The sequence below is a fragment of the Leuciscus leuciscus genome, assembly GCF_965113295.1.
Source record: "Leuciscus leuciscus genome assembly, chromosome: 6".
Lineage (NCBI taxonomy): Eukaryota > Metazoa > Chordata > Actinopteri > Cypriniformes > Leuciscidae > Leuciscus > Leuciscus leuciscus.
This window is the reverse complement of record NC_138730.1, coordinates 41,184,715-41,206,194: the sequence shown is the minus strand read 5'-3', so window position 1 is coordinate 41,206,194 and position 21,480 is coordinate 41,184,715. Positions and strand designations below refer to the sequence as shown.

General features: G+C 40.2%; 1 protein-coding gene and 1 long non-coding RNA gene across 2 annotated transcripts in view; one reads left to right on the top strand and one right to left on the bottom strand.

Annotated features, from left to right (window-relative positions):
• Nucleotides 1-21,480, top strand: part of LOC309501231 — a 139,893-nt gene that overhangs the window by 77,356 nt on the left and 41,057 nt on the right. The window lies entirely within an intron of this gene.
• Nucleotides 2,864-7,255, bottom strand: LOC309500501 (uncharacterized protein). Its single transcript, XM_082172109.1, has 11 exons — nt 7,080-7,255; nt 6,808-6,986; nt 6,618-6,708; nt 5,771-6,118; nt 5,548-5,665; nt 5,179-5,270; nt 4,966-5,083; nt 4,624-4,728; nt 4,169-4,354; nt 3,731-3,907; nt 2,864-3,526 (listed from the first exon to the last, which is right to left on the bottom strand). Exons 1-11 carry the CDS (start codon nt 7,245-7,247, stop codon nt 3,309-3,311), a joined length of 1,800 nt encoding a protein of 599 aa, XP_082028235.1. The 5' UTR covers nt 7,248-7,255; the 3' UTR covers nt 2,864-3,308.

The following is a 21,480-nucleotide window of genomic DNA, read 5'->3' as shown; positions in this document are numbered from 1 at the left end:
AACCATACTGTCTCTCCTATGAATAATACATGATGTCCTGTCAGTGTTGGGCTATTGAAACATATCAATCATCCACACTAATTAATTGATCACATATTTTGCCTACACATTTCATCTGTCAAACAATGGAAATGCCTTTGCATACAGCACCATGATTCTAAATGGCAACCTGTTATACAACTATACAAAGCTTTTTTACATAAAGATTGACAAATTTGGGAAATAACAAATACATGTTTTAAATATATGTAAAACTACATTACATAATGTGTTGAGTAATTGTACCATAATTAAAAATAATGTGAACTGTTGCAAGTCCTACCAATCACATTGTGAAGTTTTGTTCAATAAAAATAGTTTTAAAAGTGTGTCAGTGACCTCATAAAGCATTGTACATATGTGTTGTGTCATTATGACATACATTTTGTGACTTTACTTTTGTCCTGGATGGAGCTGTCCCTGGATTCCCCTTCCTCTTCAGATGGCACTGTTATTACAACAGTGTATAGATTACTTTTACTAAGATTACTGCAAACAGATGTCTTTCATTAACAAGGTAATGTACAGGATTACATGTATAATCTTAGAAATCACATTACAGTTACTATTGTAATCAAATTATCTTTACTTCAATTACTTGAGCTCTGGACTTTTGAAAAATATCATGAGAGCTGAGGTGTCTTTTGGTCAAGGACCAGGTTTTAATATGTGTTTTTTTTGTGTGTGAAACTGACCCTGAATCAGACCTCATGATTTGGTATCTTGCTCTGCTTGTGGTATAGGCTGGTGTGAGATTTCAAAGTAACACAAAAGTAATTAGTAAATCTAATTACTGTATTGCTCTTGCAATGGGAAGTGTAATATAATTACATATGTAAGGTAAATTGGATGACGGTTGAAGTCACTTAGCCATATGACCACAGCATAAAAACACTTAATTATGAACTATAAAAGTATGGGATGGGAGGATGGACTATAATGATTTTTAATGTAACTCACCTCTGTATTTTAATTCATATTAAATCAGATCACTCTGAAACACTTTTTTATTAGGTTAGGGTTTGTGAAAAAGAAAAGTTCCAAGAGGCCCACAGTGACATCTGTGATTCAAATAAGTCAAAATAAACATTTCATTAATGAATTTGGCAACTGTGTCCAACAAATACATTTTAATTAACATTTATACATTAGACCACTTCATGTGTCTTTGAAATGCATGCATGACACAAGGGCTGAGTGGGCAGAGTGATTTTTTTTATTTTGTCATATGATTAAACCAAACACATCACCGGAAAGGTCTTGATCAGCCGAGTAACAGCATTGCAATCTGAAGGCTGTACCTGGCTCCTGCTTTGAAATATTGACCTCTGAACTTTGACATTGATGCATTTTGTGAGTCTTATAATTCAGCAACTGAATGGGCTACAATGATGACACCAACTGTTATATAAAGCTCTTGAACTCTTCCATCATGAGGGCTACCGTTTGGTGCAATCACCAATAGGGGACATCACCAAAAATTGTAAAAACTGAATCTCACCTAGTTATTATTTATAATTAAAAATGTTGACCAAACTACTGTGTTTTACATCCACCCATACCCATGAGTGCACTCTCAGTTTAATAGTCCAGACATCCATTTACATGTTTTAGTAATTTACAAAAATAAAACTACAATTCCCTGTTGCAGCAGATTACAACGTGATAGACAGCCCGTTAAATATGTAGTTCTTCTGGTTGGCAAACTGGGGTTGTAAGTAAGTAGGGTTTCAAAAAGAACTATAGTATAAAGTAACTTCCTAACAGACATGCTACTGCAAAAGCATAATACGTGTTGTATTAATTCAGACCAAAAACATCGTCTTATGGTTATTATTATTAGCTAAAACTGCTTGTTTCGGGAGATTCATATTAGTTGCTAAGGTAACCGTTATGACGCAGGCGCGTAACCTGACCACAGAAATGGAAGAAGTAAAAAAAAAAAAAAAAACTAAAAAAAAAAACCTTGTTAGGTAAAGAAATATGAATAACTGATATTGCCAACAAATAATAAAAAAATATGTCATCCTTTATTAAAATTTGTGTTTTCATGTTGAAATGCAGGCACTTTTCGCCGCCATTTTGGAGAGGCAGGGTACACTCTGACTGGACTTGTCGCCAATCCATCACACAACCACTCACACTCCCATTCACACCTAGGGCAATTTTAGAGTCTCCAATGAACCTATTCTATTCGTTTTCTTTAGGTTAAATATTTTCAACTTATGTTTTTACACAGACAATAATGATAAAAATAACATTATTTACATAGCACTTTTTATTTATTTATGTAAAGAACAAAGTTATATGTGATACAAAGACCACAAGGACATTCATACATAAATATATGCATGTATAAAATGGTAGACATGAATTAAAGCAAATACCCTATAATTGTAAGCTGATATTTACAACACCAGTTGTCTAGTGTTAATTATTTTATCCAGAGCGAAGTTATGCAGCAAGATAATGAAGAACTTATCTTATTTATGGCTATAATTTACTAATTAATTTATACAACACATAACTGTATACCTACTTGACTATTAGCATGTGAAAATTGTATTTTGTGCGATTACACACCCTGTGTAATATACCGTGTACAACTGGCATACAATGTTAAGATACAAATGAAAAAATCAGTAATTGAATATCTTATTTTCAAGAAGACAGAGAAAATCAAAACAACAGCTCAGCATGAACTAGTTTGCATGCATGTACAACACAGTTTTATAGTTACCTTAAGTAATGCCATGGTAAATGAGTTCCTTTTGTTGGCAAGATAACAGCAGTAATAACAACAGGAAAGACTCAACTATGGGTATTGATCAGTAATTTCTGGAAAGTATTTAATGTAGTGACATGTACAGTAAATGGTTCATTCTAAAAGTATCCACAATCACTGTGAATAAAACAAACAAACTATTACATTAATGTAAGTGTAACATTTTTGTACAGTAAAGGTCATTATGTTGACAAGATGAGATGGGCAAAGCTTGGGAAAGTCACCACTGCAAGAGGCTGTTGTCATTCGCAAGCTCTAGCACCACAGTTGACTGTAGAAATAGTCCATGAAACATCAGAGGTGAAACTTAAAAATCGACCTGCTCTTTGTGAACTGAGGTAACAATAGTCCACAATAAAAGCACTGCATAAGACATCCATTACACTTAAAAAAGTTTTTTGTTTTCCTTGAAACACACCTGCAGTCCAGTCATAATTGACACGCACGCAGTCTAAACGCATCCGACCAGTTAAGAAGCACTCATTTACACTGCCTCAAAATCACTGTCATCTGAACTCTCAAAATCAACTTCTTCATGGTCCTCTGGTATCTCCTCGGGCCCATCCTCCAGCAGAGAAGCAGCATTTGGTCCTAAAGCCAGGCTGTAACTTGAGCAAACGACTTGGAACTTCTCCTCTACATCTGCAAGCCTTTTCTGAAGGAGACACAGGAGCCCGCGATGACCCTCTTCACTTAAACTGCCTAGAATGAAAAATGAAAAGCGAGGCATGACAATACTTCCATTGTTGTTGAGCTATTCTTTAACTGACTTTACTAAAGAACTACAGACCATTTAGATCCAGCCACAAGGAATCCATAATGTAACACTTGATCTCAAATTGAGTGGGGTTTTATAGGATCCCCAAAAGCATTACAGCAAGAATGTAATAAAAGTTAGCATCTTACCACTGTTTCTGCCAGAAGACATTTCTGATATCACTGTCCTTATGTTTCCAGACAGCTCTCTGAGATAGGTGCAGTGCTGTCTCATCTCCCTCATCACAATGATCTTTTCCTCTTGAAGCCGCACTTTTGACATGTACACATCAAAAATCTTCTTCTTGGTGAGGATGTTGCTGGATTCTGAAGTCACACAAATAACATCCCTTCGATTAAAATTTGACCTGTACAGTCTAAACAGCAGGCAAAACCCAAGTAGTGTATGAACATCCCATATACTGGTACAGAGTGCAAAAATGTAATATAAATGTAATCAGATAAAATGTGGCATATGTTTACAGTAGCATATACAACATATCACACACACACACACACACACACACACACACACACACACACACACACACACACACACACACGTATGTAGAAGAAATTGCTACTTACCACTGCTGTGCACTTCCCACGGCCATATTAGACTGTCTCCTCCCACGGAGAAACCGCTCTCCACCTTCTCCTCAACGATGCGCTCCTCATCTGGCACCTGCTCATTGTAGAGCTTGATTGTTTGCAGGAGTTTTCTCTTCTCTTCCCACAATTTTCTTCGACGCAAGTGTCGAATTTTGTTGCTGTCTATAAAATTTTTAAAACACAGAAAACATGATGCACAAGCATGTGTATACAGATATAAGAAAGTTACATGAAATACTTATAACTGACTTAAGAATTAATACATCAAAATGTAATAAAATCAAATGACTTAAAAGGCATAATAGGCCTAACATTAAAAGGAAGACATTTTAAAATGAAGGACCTAAAAACACTATAATACCAAAACAATCCACATAAGTCATCTGCAAGTATTAAAAAAGACACAAATATTAGATGAGTTTTCAACATACCAGTGTGATTATAAAGGCTGGCTTTTTTTTGATGAACACCAAGAAACATTTGTTCAATTGATTTCTGAAGGTTATGTTGGTCATCACATCTGGTACCTACAGAATCTTAAAGCAACAACAATAATACAAGTAAACTATTATGTCTTGCAAGTTCAAGTTCATTTAGAGCCCAAAATCACTGTTAACAGTGTCAAAGGAGTTTACAAGCCCACAAGTTTATATCAAACAAAAACAGGACAGCGCCCCCTTACTTAATCCTTATACATGGCAAAGATTCTCACTTATAAAATTGCAGTATTAGTAAACTACATGTTGTTGAAGAATGTCCATAAAATACTGTACCGTCAGTAGCCCATTGTCTGACATCATGTACCCACTGATGCACGATGTTCTCAGGACACCCCAGTTCACTGCTCAAATCCTCCAGTTTCTGAGATTCAGCCTCAGCCTTTTTCAAAGTCTGGTGTAAAAAAAAAGATTTTTGACTTTGCAATCTTAAAAAGTGAGGAAAATCATGAAAAGCTTAGTATACATAACTCAGACATAACATAATACCTTGATGTATCTGCTGGATAGGGCAAGATGAAGGCCTTCCCACTTCCGTCGGTTCCACCCAATAGCATGGACACTTAGCATATCATTCCTGGCTTTAAACAACAAAATGATGTGATGGAGGAAAGTACCATTAATGCTCATGGTATTGCAGTTCATCCACGCATTGACAATTGATTTTTAATTTAAGAGAGATGTAATGCAGTTTTATTAATGTGCTGTATGTTAGAATATTTACAACTGTATATTTGCTATATTATATAATATTTGTAATCTCAGTACAAAGTATTAGACAGTTAGAATAAAAAGAATAAAAATAAAAAAAGAATAAAAGACAGGTTTCCTAAGATAATATAAATGAGCAATAATTACCAGATTTTGTCATGTACTTGGTTGTGAGGGCACAACGAGACAGGTAGCTGTTGACCATTTCGACCTCCTCCCCTGCAGTTGTGCCAGCACCTTCCTGATTTTTTCCACTCCAGATTATCTTACAAATCAGCATGGCACATAAATTATAGTCATATACAGTGTATTATATAAGTAATAAAAAAACATACAATTTTTAAATGGTATGATAAAGAATATGCAGTACTTCACACTTGGTTGAATGAGCCTTGGCATGCATGACAGAAAGGAATGGTCTCATCTGCAGTAAAGGTCTGAGTTCCAACATGGAGACTGCCAACTTCTCAAGGTAAGGCCAATACTTGCAAGCAATATCTGTGCAATAGAACTGTCCGTTTGTGGCTGCTTGGAGCTCCTTCTGCAGGTACAGCGGATAAGCAAATATTTCCCCCCTGTACATGTTAAGAGCCTTGAGTAGCACTCCATGTCTGCAAACAACCACCTCAAGGCCCTCTTCATCCAGTTTGCTTGCTCTTCTGGCCGTTTCACGTGCAGCAGACCACTGACTGGCTCCACAGATCCCTTTGCCGGCAGTCTGCATGACACAATAATTCTGGTTAAAACTGAAAGTTGCTATTTTTTCTAACTAGTTACTTCATCCACCAAGATGAGTCAGGTTACATCACACCAACTGGCATCTTTGTAATGATCGGTGACAATAAAGGTTTACTTTCAAACTACTACTAAAGAGGAGCTTCAGAAAATGCATCTTCTACTTTCTCTAATCTAGCTACACAAACTAGTTGAAAGGCAGGGTGACAAACTGCATGCATAGTCACTATCTCTTGCAGAGATCTGCTATTACATGACTAAACTAGCCACTTTGGATGCCACCACACATACCATATCTAATTTATACCTCAACACAAGATTGCTTGAAAGAGTGCACCATGCTAAAAGTGCTAGTAACAAACTAAGTGTATCATATAAGCTTACACCAACTAGGGATACACATCTATTTAATAAAACAACAATTACACATTGCAAATTTTGGATATAAATCAAAGGTGCAAAAAACGACATATTTTACTAACACTTTTCATTTTACTCCTGATCTCATCAACAAAATGGTGTACATCAGTGTCCTTGGCAATGAAGGTGCCATCAAAATAGGGTTCCTCTGACCTAGATAGAATAAGAAAAAAATATATGTTCAGTGTCAGACATTATATGTTCTGTTAATTTTACATTAAGTAAAACAACTACAAGTGTAAAACAACTAACCCTTTTGACTGCCGAAACCGGTACACTTTTCTGTTGCCATCTGCACAAAGAGCAAGCATGTTGGGTGTACATGCCGGGCAGGTGAAGTGCTCTACACTGGCCATTTTCTCACACTGGTACTGGCAGAATGTGTATTCCATGAAGCTTCTTTGGAATACGTCTCCATGTATTTTCCCACCCTGCACATTCGATTAGTAAAGAGTAAAATGAAATAGCTACACTAATATTCTCTCATCTCTACTTGAGGCAACTTTGATCTACACTGATCTCACCCTTCCAAAGAGACAGGTCCTCCTCTCCAACATCCGCAAAAAACCTTGTCTCGATAAACCTGGTGCAACAGTTTTCATTTCTTCAAATGAGCTGAAGACATCTATGGAAAACAGCGTGTCAGCATTCACAGATGCCGGCCAATACCCACTGCTTATTAGGTCGCTCATGTCAGGTGTCCAATGTGCCAGACATAATCTGCACAGCAAGTTTGGCAAGTGCAAATCATACCGACCTAAAATCAAAAAGTAGAACCTTGTAACACACAAGGGGACAAGAATAAATAAAAATATAAACCATAATTCATAACATTTATGCAAACCAAAATGATTGCTCTGCCAGCTGATTCTGTGACGTTTGAAGGGTCGCAAGTACATAACTGGACAGGTCTCACTGTAGGCAATAAACATACTGAAAAGAGAAGTTAAATAATTAGTGAGAAAGCATTAAAATATGTCCAATTAAGACAATAAAAGTAAAAAAAATTTTTTTTTTTAATAAAATCACTTTTTAATCACTTTGCCGAAAAGGTTCAGAACACTACCTTGATTGACCAGTGTATATTTGCCCTCTTTTTGTACACAGCACACTGTTGGCTCAATGGGCTTGTAAATTCCCTCAATGCAGGACTCCCTGTTATGGAGGGTGAGTTTTTTGTGTATGTGTATGTCACAATCCATTCACAGCCACTCTTGGGGCATGCAGTCTCTGCAGCGAATGACGGCAGGAGATGTGCAGTGGCTGCAGTTATTTTCTGGAGCCACATTACAGGACAGCAAGCAGTTGATGTGATAGGCCCTTGCTTTCCGCCACTCATCTTGGGCTACAGATTGGCGCAAGCACCATGATGTGGATGTCGAAGGATACTTGCTGGTGCCTTGAACATCTCCTGAGGTCAGAATGTCCTGCAGTTTCTGCATCTCACTGTCTAAAAGACAGAAATAAGAAATAATCATTCCTTTCACGCTTATTGCTAACTTGCTTACAGTAAGGTCAGGTGTCATCTGTCATACCAAATGAGTGTTGAGAGCAGTTTGATTGGGTAACTGTGGGAACCTCCTCAGATGACTCAAAAGGAGTAGTTCCCTCACTGCCAACAACGGAAACAACTGAAAAGATAGATAGAAAGGAACGAGATAACAATTTTTTTATGTCTTACAAGCATATAATACAGTGTTCAGTACAATATTAGTGACTTAAGGCTATAATAGGCTAATTGACATGTCTGACAATTCCATTAATCTCCATATGTTTTTTTTCCTCATTATCTGGACATAATATTGAACTGTTAGCAGCATGAACCTGACACCGATTGCTTCACTTCCACTTAATTTCTTTGGAATTACTTAACATTACAGTGAAGTCAATAACATATGTAACACATCCACCACCACGTTGTGTTTCTGATGGCACAGTTTAACAAGTAAGTGAGGATAGGAGCAGGCTTCACTCAATGCATATACTTATAAACTTTAAGAGTGCTGGCCTGGATAATTAGAATACGCAAAGCAGGAGAGAGGCCGCATTATGCATATATACTTTTATTTGCACAGACGCGTTTCGGAGCGTGCCTTCTTCAGTGCGGCCTCTCTCCTACTTTACAGTTTAACATACAGTATTCAAAGGAAAATTATTAAAAACCGGAAACAGAAATCCAGAAAGTTTTACCATGGAAAAAAATAAAGGAAAAAGCTGTGCACTGGAAGCCCCGCAGTTTAGTGATCTATGTTTCAAAAGTGACACAAAACCATATTTATGTTACCTAACAAATAGCAAGCTGAATTCTGTATACAATGGGCACAGTTATACTTAGTTAAGAAAGACTGGGTGGGTAATCACAAATAATCCTGGAAGACATGGACAACCTGTAGCTGAAGCACGTTTTCGTGTCTCTCCACTTCTGCTTCTTTTTAGCAGTGGACGTCCTTCAGCATCTCTCTCCACCCATCGGACATTAAATTTACTGCCTTTAGCAGATGTTGCTTTGCCCTTCGCTTCCTTTTCCTTGCATGACAGAAAGTGAACATTGTATGATAACACTGAAATACAGCCAACTCTTGAGCAGTTCATTCAAATTTCGCACTCTAATTCCCACTATTTAGTATTAATTACATTAATACTGGAAGATCACTATCTCAAAAAAAATACTCACTTTGGTTTGAGCAAGAAGCATGTCTGCGAGGAAAATAGCATCTTCTGCTCTCCCTCTGTCTTGCTGAGCAGCCATTTCAAAGATAGTATACTATACTGGAAAGGAAGATAAAAACACGGTCAGACAAAAAGAATTGAGGACAGAGTATAGGCTATATAAAACTACATTTTTAAAAATGTTTTGGACAGTGAGAGAGAGTAAGGTGAAAGAAAAATAAAGAACAGTACCAATACTTACTTGAAGACAGTGAAGCTTTTAGAAGAAAGAAATGGAGAGAGAGAGAGAGAGAGAGAGAGAGAGAGAGAGAGAGAGAGAGAGAGAGAGAGAGAAAATGTGTGTGTGTGTGTGTGTGAGGAGAGAGAGAGAGAGAGAGAGAGAGAGAGAGAGAGAGAGAGAGCGAGAGAGAGAGAAATAGAAATAGAGAGAGTGTGTGAGGAGAGAGGCAGTAAGAGGAGTATAGGAGTGGCTCTTAAAAGAGCCGTTGGTTTTCTTATGACGAGATACAGGTAGCGGTAACAGGGAAGGATGGTAGGTAAAAACAGGAGCTGTTGGACAAAGGAAAACAAAAAACAGTTAATTCTCTTGCAGCAAGGCTTCCTGGATTTGTCATATTATAGATGCAGAACTGTAACAAAATAAAGAAGATAACTGTGATTCTGTTATTGCACAATGGATATTCAGCATGTAAACTGCATTTATGAACAGAAGCAGTGTGTCGTGATATATGAGGTGGTGAATGCATCATTAATATGCTAAATATGAATACATTTTCATGACCTCTAAAATAATTTGTGATTTGTGCTCTTGATGCACCTGTTATTAGTCATGTGTATGGTTACCGTAGTAAAACCATTGTTAATTGTTTTAAAGACTGCCACTGTTGTACCCCAATAGGTAAAACTTTTGCACATTTTCTTCTGACAGATTTATTAACAACAATTACAGAACATAACACAATCCATTTGAACTTTAACGATCAAACAAAATAAAATTTCTAGCTAAATTCTAGTAAATATTACATGTTACATGCTACTTTTCAAAAGTTTGGGGTTGGTAAGATGTTGAAAGAAGTCTAATCTGCTTACCAAGGCTGCATTTATTAGACCAAAAATACAGTAAATCTTTGTTAAAACAAATATTGTGAAATATTATTGCAATTTAAAACAGGCGATCTGGTTTCTATTTGAATATGTTAAAATGTAATTTATTCCGGTGATCAAAACTGAATTTTCACCATCATAATTAGGACAGCATTTACATGAAATATATATATTTGTGTAACAATGTAAAAGCCTTTACTGTCACGTTTAATCAATTTAATGCATACTTTCTGAATAAAATAAATTCGTGCTAAATAAATAAAATTACTGGTTTAAAAAAAACACCCTAGGATCGACATTTTTTATGTGTGGATAGATCCTTTAGAATAGATAGGCCTACAACATCAGTATCGATATTTCAGGATCGAAATCCGCGCATATAAGTTATCATCATCATCATCAACATCATCAACAAGCAGCGGGGTTTATCTAAAGTTACTTCCCATCGCCCATAACAACTTTTCATAAACGTAATATAACCTAATATGCAGTCACTGCAGCTTTCTGTGATTAATTAATTAGCCAATTAATATCAATTTCTATTAACGTTATTGACGTTTATTAACGTTATTCTATTACCATAGATTAAAAAGCTCCACAGTCCACACACACACAAATATAACGTTAGGCTACAGCAACGTTCGATTTTCTTAAATTACAGAACCATAATAAAAAATATGGCTTTGACCTACCTGAACGACGCGGGAATTTTGGAGAATGCAATATATCGCTTCTCTATTTGGTCCGTGGGGAGTTGTTGGCATTGAGGAAATGATCGCCCCCTACTGATACTCAACCTTCATTCATGCGTGTCATTTTCACGCCTTGAGGAGGCAAAGCGTGACATTGACACGCATCCGCTAGTGGACCAGCGTGTGTATTACACGCTTCAGCGTGATACCGGGTTGGTCACACAGTGGTATAAGGAGATTTTTGCAGTTTTACCACACGAGAGGCTGGCAGCTGTACTTAGGGGTAATATACAGAGCTTTCAGAATGTATGGTCTCCTTTTATAGATCACTTGCCTCCAGATATGAGAAAAATGGTTTTGTGTGTTAATTAGGGCTTTTGGGTTGTCAGATCCCTCCTCCTGGAGGTGGGCTCAATAATAAATAAAGAATGGTCTTGGTTCCTTTGTTTTAACAATTTTTTTTTGTTTTGTTTTTTTGTTGTTGTTGTTTTTCTAAATGACATGTCTTCATTATAGGGTTATATTACTGAACATATCTAGGGTAATATATACAGGAAATATCTTTTGTTTGTGTGCTTTTACAGAAGTTGTGACTGTTTAATTTAGTGGCTAGTTAGTCACCAACATTTATACTTATAGATGGTATTATGTTTTTAATTTTTATTTTAGCATCCTTTTACTCTCTAAATGTATATTTACTCATTTTGGATTTGCTTATTTATTTGATATTATTGTTTATTGTTTAAAAATTCATGTCACAATGGCCTAAAGAATTGTTGTTAACCTATTGTATTTCTGGAAAGCACATTGTACACTCATCCTGCTAATATTGAATAAACATGTCAAAAAAAAAAAAAAAAAAGAAAAAAAAAAGAAAGTAATTCTTTAAGTGGAATATTAATTAATGATATAAGTGACCACCTGCCAATCTTTGTGACTTATGACTGTAACTATAGTGGAAAAAGAGAGTGCAACGAAATTAAATATAGGAGATTGAGAACTGAAGAAACTATATTTGCATTTAGAAAGGAATTAATCAAGTACAATTGGAATGAAGTAATTAAAGAAGCTGACCTTAATACTGCATATTAATTATTTTTAGACATATTCATAACTTTATATAATAAAAACTGTCCAATAAAACAATATTGCAGTAAAAGGAAATATTCAGAAAAACCTTGGATGTCTAAATCAATTCAAAATGCTTGTAAAAAAAAAAGAGAATACTCTTTATAGGAATTTTATAAAATATAGAACGAAAGAATTGGAGTTAAAATATAAGAAATATAAAAACAAATAAACTAACATAATGAGGGTATGTAAGAAGGATTATTACAATAATTTACTAGAGAAAAATAAATATAATGTGAAAGGAATATGGAAATCCACACTCATTTGTTTTGGGAACTGTAGAAGGCAAAGAAATTATAGAGATCATAAGTAAATGTATGAATAAAACGTCAAAAGATTGTGATGACATTGATATGTCACTAGTAAAAAAAGTAATTGATGGAATTGTAGATCCATTACCATACATATATAATCTATCATTTAAAACAGGAGTATTCCCTGAAAAGATGAAGTTGGCAAACGTCATTCATTGTAGGCTATAATGCTGGTGATTCACATGTTTTTAATAATTCAGCCTGGTCTCATTGTTAATACGTATTAATACGTAATTTTCAAAGATAGAAAACGTATGTTTTGTATGTTTGGATAGATGCTGAAACGTATGATATGGACGTATCTGCAACAATTAAACGTAACATTATTACGTTTTTACAGCTACAAAACGTAAAATATGTACGAATCTTTCATATCATTAAGATATCTGTATAATTTACCTTTTACCCTTTTATAGATAAATGGAAGATCCCTTAACCCTACTCTCAACCTAAACGTTACCCATTTTATACTGAATATAAAAAGGATAAAACGTACAGAGATGTGTAGGGAAATGGCAATTTTATTAACAATATACTATAGCATTCAAATATTTTTTTAGCAGCTAATCCTACTCCTACCCCTAAACCTACCCATAACAATTTCTTAAAACTACATAGGCTACAATTATGAAGAAAAACAACATACGTGTAATCACAATAATTTATTTATTGCGAAAATGTCAAAAACCGGTACCAAAAGTCGTCCACATGACGATGTGTTGCAGTCACAGTCCTCTCTTTCAGTATAATAGTTTTGAATGAGGTAACGTTACAGATCAGAATTTAAGTTATTAATCCATGAAAATGTTAATCCGGCTTCGCTCTGTGTGAAGGCGCGCGCGCTTCTCCCATAGACAGTATAAGAAGGGGCTTCTCCATCCATTTCAAATGTAGTTTACCGACTGAAACATGGCATGTAGCAATCTGTGACGAACATAGGCGAGAGCATAGATATCATATAAAGGCTAGATGTCTTAAGGCGGAATCACTTCCGGCATCACCGGCGGCCATTTTACCACAGGGCTCTGTGAATTAAGGTAAGTGAGCAGCACGCACACAAATCCTCTTATCTCGGTGAAATCTTGACGGATTTACAAACGGTTTGGTTTCTTACAAACGTCATTACCGTGGCTATAATTCTTTCATATGGAAGTCCATTTGTATAATTATTCATATGTATGCAGTTTCATAGCTACATCTCTGACGTTAATAACAAACCAAACCGTTTGAAAATCGGTAGAAAATTGAGCAAGTTGTGGTTATTTAAAAGTACATGCACCATGTTACGAGTGAGTGAGCACCCTGTGGTAAGATGGCCGCCGTGTGCGGACGTCGACCTCCATTGGCCAGCAGCGCGGACGAGACATCTAGCCTTTATATGATATCTATGGGCGAGAGCCAATGAGCGTTTGATGTCACTGCCGTAAAACATGTCGTAACGCTTCTTGAGGGCGCAATTTTTGAATTTGAATTCATCACGAGCGCGGGATTTGACAGTTACGGACTGCGCTGCTGTGATAGCCTGTGGAATGGAGATGAAGATCACTCGCTGGATAAAGGGCTGAATGTGAATATCTTTCTTGCAAACGTATGGATTCTAAAGATTTGGATTATATCAAGCTAATAAAATTGATGTCTTTTGTGAATTTATGTTGTTTTTTGGTGTATTATTGTTCTATTGGACAAAACGCATTTTGTGTCTCACTGTAATTAACTAAATATTGCAAAATGGTTAAACGATTAAATAAGGTTTTTAAGGTTTTAAAGTGTATTCTTGTTTAACTGCATGTAGGCTAATCCTCCGAACCGAGTTTGCAGCAGAAAGGCACGAACAGCGAAATGTTATTAGCCTATTTCTTGAGTAAACTGCATTTAAATGCGACTGAAAACGTAATTGATAAGACATTTGAATGCAATAGAGTCAAAACATTAATGTCACGATTTTAATATGCATAAATAAGAATACGTACAAATATGTAGCCTACGTCGGTAGAGTTATTCATACGTAAATCATTTACGTTTTTGTGCTGTTAATACGTAAATATTTTACGTTTTAGTGCTGTAAATACGTCAGTATTATACGTTTCTGTGTGTATAAAACGTAAGTAAATGGTAGAATTACACTTTACGTAAAAATACACACGTATTCTCATGAGATCACGTTGCAGCATCCACATGTGACTACTTGAACTGTGATATTGAAGCTTAACAGAAGAGGACAGTGTATTTGTTTTCTTTTGGTATTGTTTTTCAATTTGGTTTATCACTTGTTTTAAGAAACTTTGTTCACTGATTTGCTGGTTTGTCCCTTCCTGTTAAAGTGGGTTTCTTATGGTCTCTTATTAAAGGTTGTATCAGTGATTTCAGGCCCCCCAAAAAAATGATCACATTCATCTAATAATCTTTCCTAACGATCCGCTAGCTGCCCGCCCCATAAGCATGCCGTCAAAAAAACGCGTCTCTGTAGGCAGCCTATGGTTTCCCCTCAGCAACTGAAAACAGAATATCACATGTTGTCATCACGAAATTACGGTAATTATGACAACAGTGACAAAGAAAAGCATGACTATAGAAACTAAACAAGAAAATGAAACTACCGTGACAGAAACTCACGTCCAACTTCTGCATGGACTGTTTGCTCATTCTGCTGAGCAACTATGATGTTTAACATGGAATATCAAATTTCAAAACCACAATTTTTGGTGTTCAAGAATAGAACATATAAGAACTTTGTAGCGTTGGCTATATCTCATGTAGCCTACAACTAAAACTGATGAAAATGTTTATTATTTCAATCTGGAACTTTCCAAAGGAATATTCAGTGTTATGTTTAACCTTACAATGATCAGGATCTGTGGCAAGACTGAGAAATGATTACAGTAAATGCACAGTCAGAAGATTTTAAAGCAGAAGTGTTAAGCTTGTAGTTCACAGGAAGTGGCCATTCCTGTTGTGACATGCTAGACTATAAGCTATATTTTACACAGCATTGTGCTGTCCTTGTATTTGTGATGAAGCTTGAGCGATATAAATTTTATAGAACAGTTTAGCGTAATAAGTGTGTAAATAAGTAGGTAAAAGACAGGGATTGTCTGGAAGACCCTCTTTAAAGTAAAACTACTTTCCTGCCATGGATTCAGGATCTGCTGTTGTCAGTGTAGTTTAATTTCACATTGAGGCACTTTATTGTCATTGTACTTAGCTGTACAACAAAACTCCTTGTGGTCAAATTAACACACTAGCACAATACAAAACACTGAGTAAATGTAACATACAACTCAACATAGCAGCAAGAAATAAAATGAGCAGTAGAAAGTATATTGGACAATCCCATGTGTATTTACTGTCCCAGTACTGTTGTAAAATCATGCTTTTTTCATCTTCGCAAAGTCTCTTTGTTCTCTTACGAGAGGTTCTCTCGTACTGCGTAAGTCTTACGCTAGGGGAAAATCTCTTTTCCGCGAGATACTGAAGCCAAAAAATTATCCTTAATTTTGAAATAATGTAAAACGCGTTGCGGCAGCATGCAGACATAGGCGAGACGGCTTGCGCGCCTATTGGCTACCCTGCGGCAACTGCAGCAGCCTATCGATAAGGCCCTATCGTGACGTCAGTACCAATGAACGTGACGTCCGAAAGCTGGACGAGGAAGGCACGGAAGCAATCAGCGTGGTGGATTTAAGGAGCGCTACGGACCTCGCTCTCCGCGCTACAAAATCCGATGCACAGGCCATAGGGTGGAGCATGGCCTCTCTCACCGTTGCTGAGAGACACCTCTGGCTGACGCTTTCAGAAATGCCGGACTCGGAGCGCTCTGTGTTCCTCGACGCCCCCGTTTCTGCTGCTGGCCTCTTCGGATCGTCCGTCAAGGATTTCGCGGACAGATTCGCCGAGGTACAAAAGACGTCGCAGGCCATGAAGCACTTTTTGCCAAAGCGCTCTAGCTCCGCATCAGGCCGCTCTAAACAGCCGTCTGCTCGCAGCTCGCAGCCGCCGCCCCCCGCTGCCGCCTCACAGCGTCGACAGGCCCGGGACCAGAGACCGCGCTCTCGCTCTGCCGGCCGCCACCCCCCCTCCGCGTGGGCCTCGGCCGAAGATTGAGATAAAGCCCGAGGCCTCAAAGTCTTCCTAGCCAGCTTAGGAAAACGACGGTGTTCAAGTCCCGCTGCGGCCGGGCTTCCACCAAAACTTCTCGCTCGTTCAGTTCCATTACATGCGACTGTTCCAGTGTATTCTGCAGTAAACAAGTCGGTTACACTACCCGCTTGCCTGTACACAAACGCCGTTTTTACGGCGACCCAGATAAATCCTGTAAAGAGTGTATTTTCTGGTATTCCGGCCACGGCCGATGGTGTTATGAGTGTAGTAAAAATGCCCACTGCCCAGTGCCCATTCCTACACACAGACACAGCCCGCCCCACAGGGCTCGCGCACATAAAATCGACTCATGTCGATTGCGCACAGAATGTAGTGAGCGTGCCCACATCCCAGTGCCCACAAACACTACACACTGCATGTCTCTCGGTTTCTGTAAAAACGAAACCAACACACGTACAGCCGACTCAGGTCGACGGTGTTTTCAGTGCAAATGTGCCCGCTGTCCTGCGCCCACATTCACTCACAGACATGACGAATCCCTCGGTTTCCTCCACGCTCGCAGTCTCTCAGCTACCCGCCATGAGAGAGCCGAGCGCGGGCGAAACGCCCGCTGTGATCAGCACACTCCCCGCCTCGAGCGCTGCAAATGCGGTGTCTATAATACAGCATACCGAAGCTCTCCGGCCGCCACTATGTCACGGCCAGAGCTCCGATCTCATTCAACCCTTAGCTATTCATGCAAATGCGTGGGCAAAGCTTCCCGGTGTATCAGAATGGGTGCTGAACATTATAGAAAGAGGCTATTCGCTACAGTTCGCTCGACGTCCCCGCCGTTGCGCGGTGCGAATCGAAACCACGGTAGAAAAGGAAGTAGCACATCTACTTTGTGCCGAAATTGCGAAACTGTTGAGCAAAGGGGCAATAGAGCCTTTATCTCAAGCTCAGAGCGAAGGGGGGCTATACAGCAGATATTTTCTGGTTCCGAAAAAAGACGGGGGTCTCAGACCCATTCTAGATCTAAGACAACTGAACAAAGCGCTTTCAAAACGCCGGTTCAGAATGCTCACAACCAAGAAAATCCTCTCGCAAATTCGCCACGGGGACTGGTTTGTGTCAATAGATCTGAAAGACGTGTATTTCCAAATACAAATAGCGTCACGTCACAGGCGATTTTTGAGATTCGCCTTCGAGGGCCAGGCTTATCAATACACAGTCCTACCGTTTGGCCTGTCCCTAGCACCCCGTACATTCACGATGTGCATGGACGCAGCCCTCGCTCCCCTGAAACTTCGGGGAATGCGAGTTTTGAACTACTTGGACGATTGGCTGGTTCTAGCTCAGTCACATACAGAGCTCATAGAACACAGAACCATTTTACTCGAACATCTCGAGAATCTGGGTCTCGAAGTCAATTGGGCGAAAAGTTCACTGTCTCCCAGTCAGAGAATATCTTTTCTGGGCACAGAACTGGACTCGCTGTCAATGACAGCTCAACTATCGCCACAGCGCAGACTGACTATTCAGCGCATGACGGAAACCTTCCGCCGCGGCACTATAGTCCCGCTAAAGAAGTTTCAAAGGATGCTCGGTCTCATGGCAGCAGCATCTACAGTTCTCCAGCTGGGTCTCCTTCGCATGCGCCCACTGCAGTTCTGGCTACAAGCGCGAGTACCGCGTCGAGCGTGGACTTCAGGTCTCTTTCGCCTCAAGGTCGATCAAAAATGCATCTCAGCACTGATACCCTGGAGAGCGACCGACTGGTACCAGTCAGGTGTAAGCCTGGGGACTTCCTTGAGTGTGAAGGTGGTGTCTACGGACGCCTCCACCTCGGGATGGAGAGCACTGCTCGAGGGCAGACCGTTTTTCGGCCAGTGGTCAGAACGGGAAAAGCTTCTGCAGATAAACTGCCTGGAAATGATGGTAGTCGACAACGCGCTGAGGCGCTTTCGTCCCCAAATAGCAGGACACCACGTCTTGGTCCGCTCGGACAACATGTCAGTGGTAGCCTACATAAATCGCCAGGGAGGCATCACATCCCGAAACCTGTACAGGTTAGCGAAACGCCTCCTGGTATGGGCTCAGCACAATTTGCGCTCGCTCAGAGCAGCGCATGTGCCTGGCCACCTGAATGTGGGACCAGACAGACTGTCCAGGAACAAAGTTCCAGCAGGAAAATGGTCACTGCATCCGCAGACAGTCCAACTGCTGTGGCAGACATTCGGCAGAGCGAAGATAGACCTGTTTGCGTCTCAAGAAAACGCTCACTGCCCGGAGTTTTTCTCCAAGAGCAGGGATGCGCTGGCCCACGTCTGGCCCCGCTGCCCGCTCTATGCTTTTCCCCCCGTCGCGCTCCTACCTCAGGTATTAGAGCGGATCAGGGAAAGCAGATGCTCAGTGCTACTGGTGGCTCCGTTCTGAAAGAACCAGGCCTGGTTCCCAGTTCTTATGCAGCTGACGAGCGCTGCCCCATGGCCAATACCAGTGAGGAGGGACCTCCTCTCTCAAGCCAGGGGCTCGATCTGGCATCCTCGCCCGGAGCTTTGGTCCCTACATGCGTGGGCCATCAACAGGTACCCTCTGATCTCCCAGAGGGAGTGTTAAACACGATCATGCAGGCTAGAGCTCCCTCTACGAGACGGCGCTATTCCTCAAAATGGTCAGTGTTCTCCAGCTGGTGCGCAGCACGTGGCTTTTCACCCCTGGACTGTGGAGTGACGGAGGTTCTCTCCTTCCTACAAGAGCTACTGGATGAAGGCAGAGCCCCATCCACGCTCAAAGTCTAAACCAACGCTTGGTCAGTCACTGGGAAGGAACGATCTGGTCATTCGGTTCCTTAGAGGAGCTAAGAGGTTAAATCCTCCCAGAGCTCCCTCAGTCCCCATATGGGACCTTTCTACGGTCTTGGAGGCCATGAAGGGTGCCCCATTTGAGCCAATCCAATCAATAGATATCAAACACTTGTCTTTCAAAACAGTGTTTCTTCTGGCTCTCGCTTCAGTAAAGCGCATAGGGGACTTACAAGCGCTCTCAGTGAGCGCGACATGTATGGAGTTTCGGCCAAATGACTCGAAAGTCATACTCAAACCGAGGCACGGGTACGTCCCTAAATCCCTCAACACACCGTTCAGGGCCCAGGTGATTTCCCTGTCTGCCCTGCCCTGCCCTGCCCTCCTCTAACGAGGAGAAGGACGCCAGCTTCCTTTGCCCGGTCAGGGCGTTAAGGGCTTATGTGTCTCGCACGTCTGTTTTCAGACAGACGGAGCAGCTCTTTGTTTCACTCTACGGATGTTCTAAGGGACTTGCCGTGTCGAAACAGAGTCTATCCAGATGGATAGTCGATGCTATAGCGCTGGCTTACACCTCTAAGGGCTTGCAGTGCCCATTAGGTGTCAGAGCGCACTCCACGAGAGGCGTGGCCTCGTCGTGGGCTTGGTCTAGTGGGATTGCCTTGCAAGATATCTGTATGGCGGCAGGCTGGGCCTCCCCGTCTACATTTATAAGGTTTTATAACCTAGAGGTTCCCGCTCTGCAAGCTAAGCTGCTTGCGGTCTAAAATCGGTACTGTCTGCCCCGAATGTGTCCGGCCCAGAATACTGAAATGGCTTGAGCAAACGCTCGTTTATAGATCGCGCAGCTTTATGGGCAGTGTGTAAGACCCACTATATTCATCAGTCCAGGCCGGGGTCGCCCTGACTGAATAAAATACCATCACTATAACTGTTTCTTATAGGATGCTACATTATTATAGGAATGATGCTATTCTAGCCACTCTTCCTGGGCTCTCTGTGAGTCACTTATGATCATGTACTATATGAGCCCGGGCACTTGCCCTTGGGACTTTGGTGCTGGATCTTAGCATGCACGGCGTTTTACACTGTGTTCCCCTAGCGTAAGACTTACGCAGTACGAGAGAACCTCTCGTAAGAGAACGTACTCGGTTACTAACGTAACCTCGGTTCTCTCTAGAGAGGGAACGAGTACTGCGTATCTTGCCGTGCCTGCGCGCGCTCCGGTTCGCTCCGGCGATGAAAAACCGGTAAGCTAGCCTTTCGATGCTATATTTATAGCCCCAGGCCACGCCCGTTTCGGCGGGACATGACGTATTGGGCGCGAAGCGTCCCCATTGGTACTGACGTCACGATAGGGCCTTATCGATAGGCTGCTGCAGTTGCCGCAGGGCAGCCAATAGGCGCGCAAGCCATCTCGCCTATGTCTGCATGCTGCCGCAACGCGTTTTACATTATTTCAAAATTAAGGATAATTTTTGGGCTTCAGTATCTCGCGGAAAAGAGATTTTCCCCTAGCGTAAGACTTACGCAGTACTCGTTCCCTCTCTAGAGAGAACCGAGGTTACGTTAGTAACCGAGTACGTTATTATTTGTTTATAAAACTCTCAACAAATTGGCCCCTCAGAACCTGACCGATCTGCTCTGTCCGTACACTCCTTCTAGAACTCTGAGATCCGACGATCACCGTCTACTCATTGTGCCTAGATCTATACTTAAAACAAGGCAATCAAGCTTTTGCGACTGCAGGCCCAAAATTTGGGAACAGTCTACCTCTTTACATCAGATTTGCTCCCTATGTTTCCACCTTCAAATCTTCTTTAAAGACCTATTTATTCTCTTTGGCTTTTAATACTCCTTGATTTAGGTATGATTATTGTTAATCTATTGTTGTGTGTTACTTTATTGGTTGTATAATTTTTATTTTATTCTGTTCTGTACAGCACTTTGGTCAGCCTTGGTTGTTTTTAAATGTGCTTTATAAATAAATATTGTATTGTATTGAATAAACAGTCAATGTATTGCACAGTCCCATAAGTGTACATACATATGTCACAGGTCGGGGTGGAGCGCCAGCGGGCCGCCCACCCCTCGCTTGCGTGCCGCCCCTGAGGAGCCAGCCGTGGACAC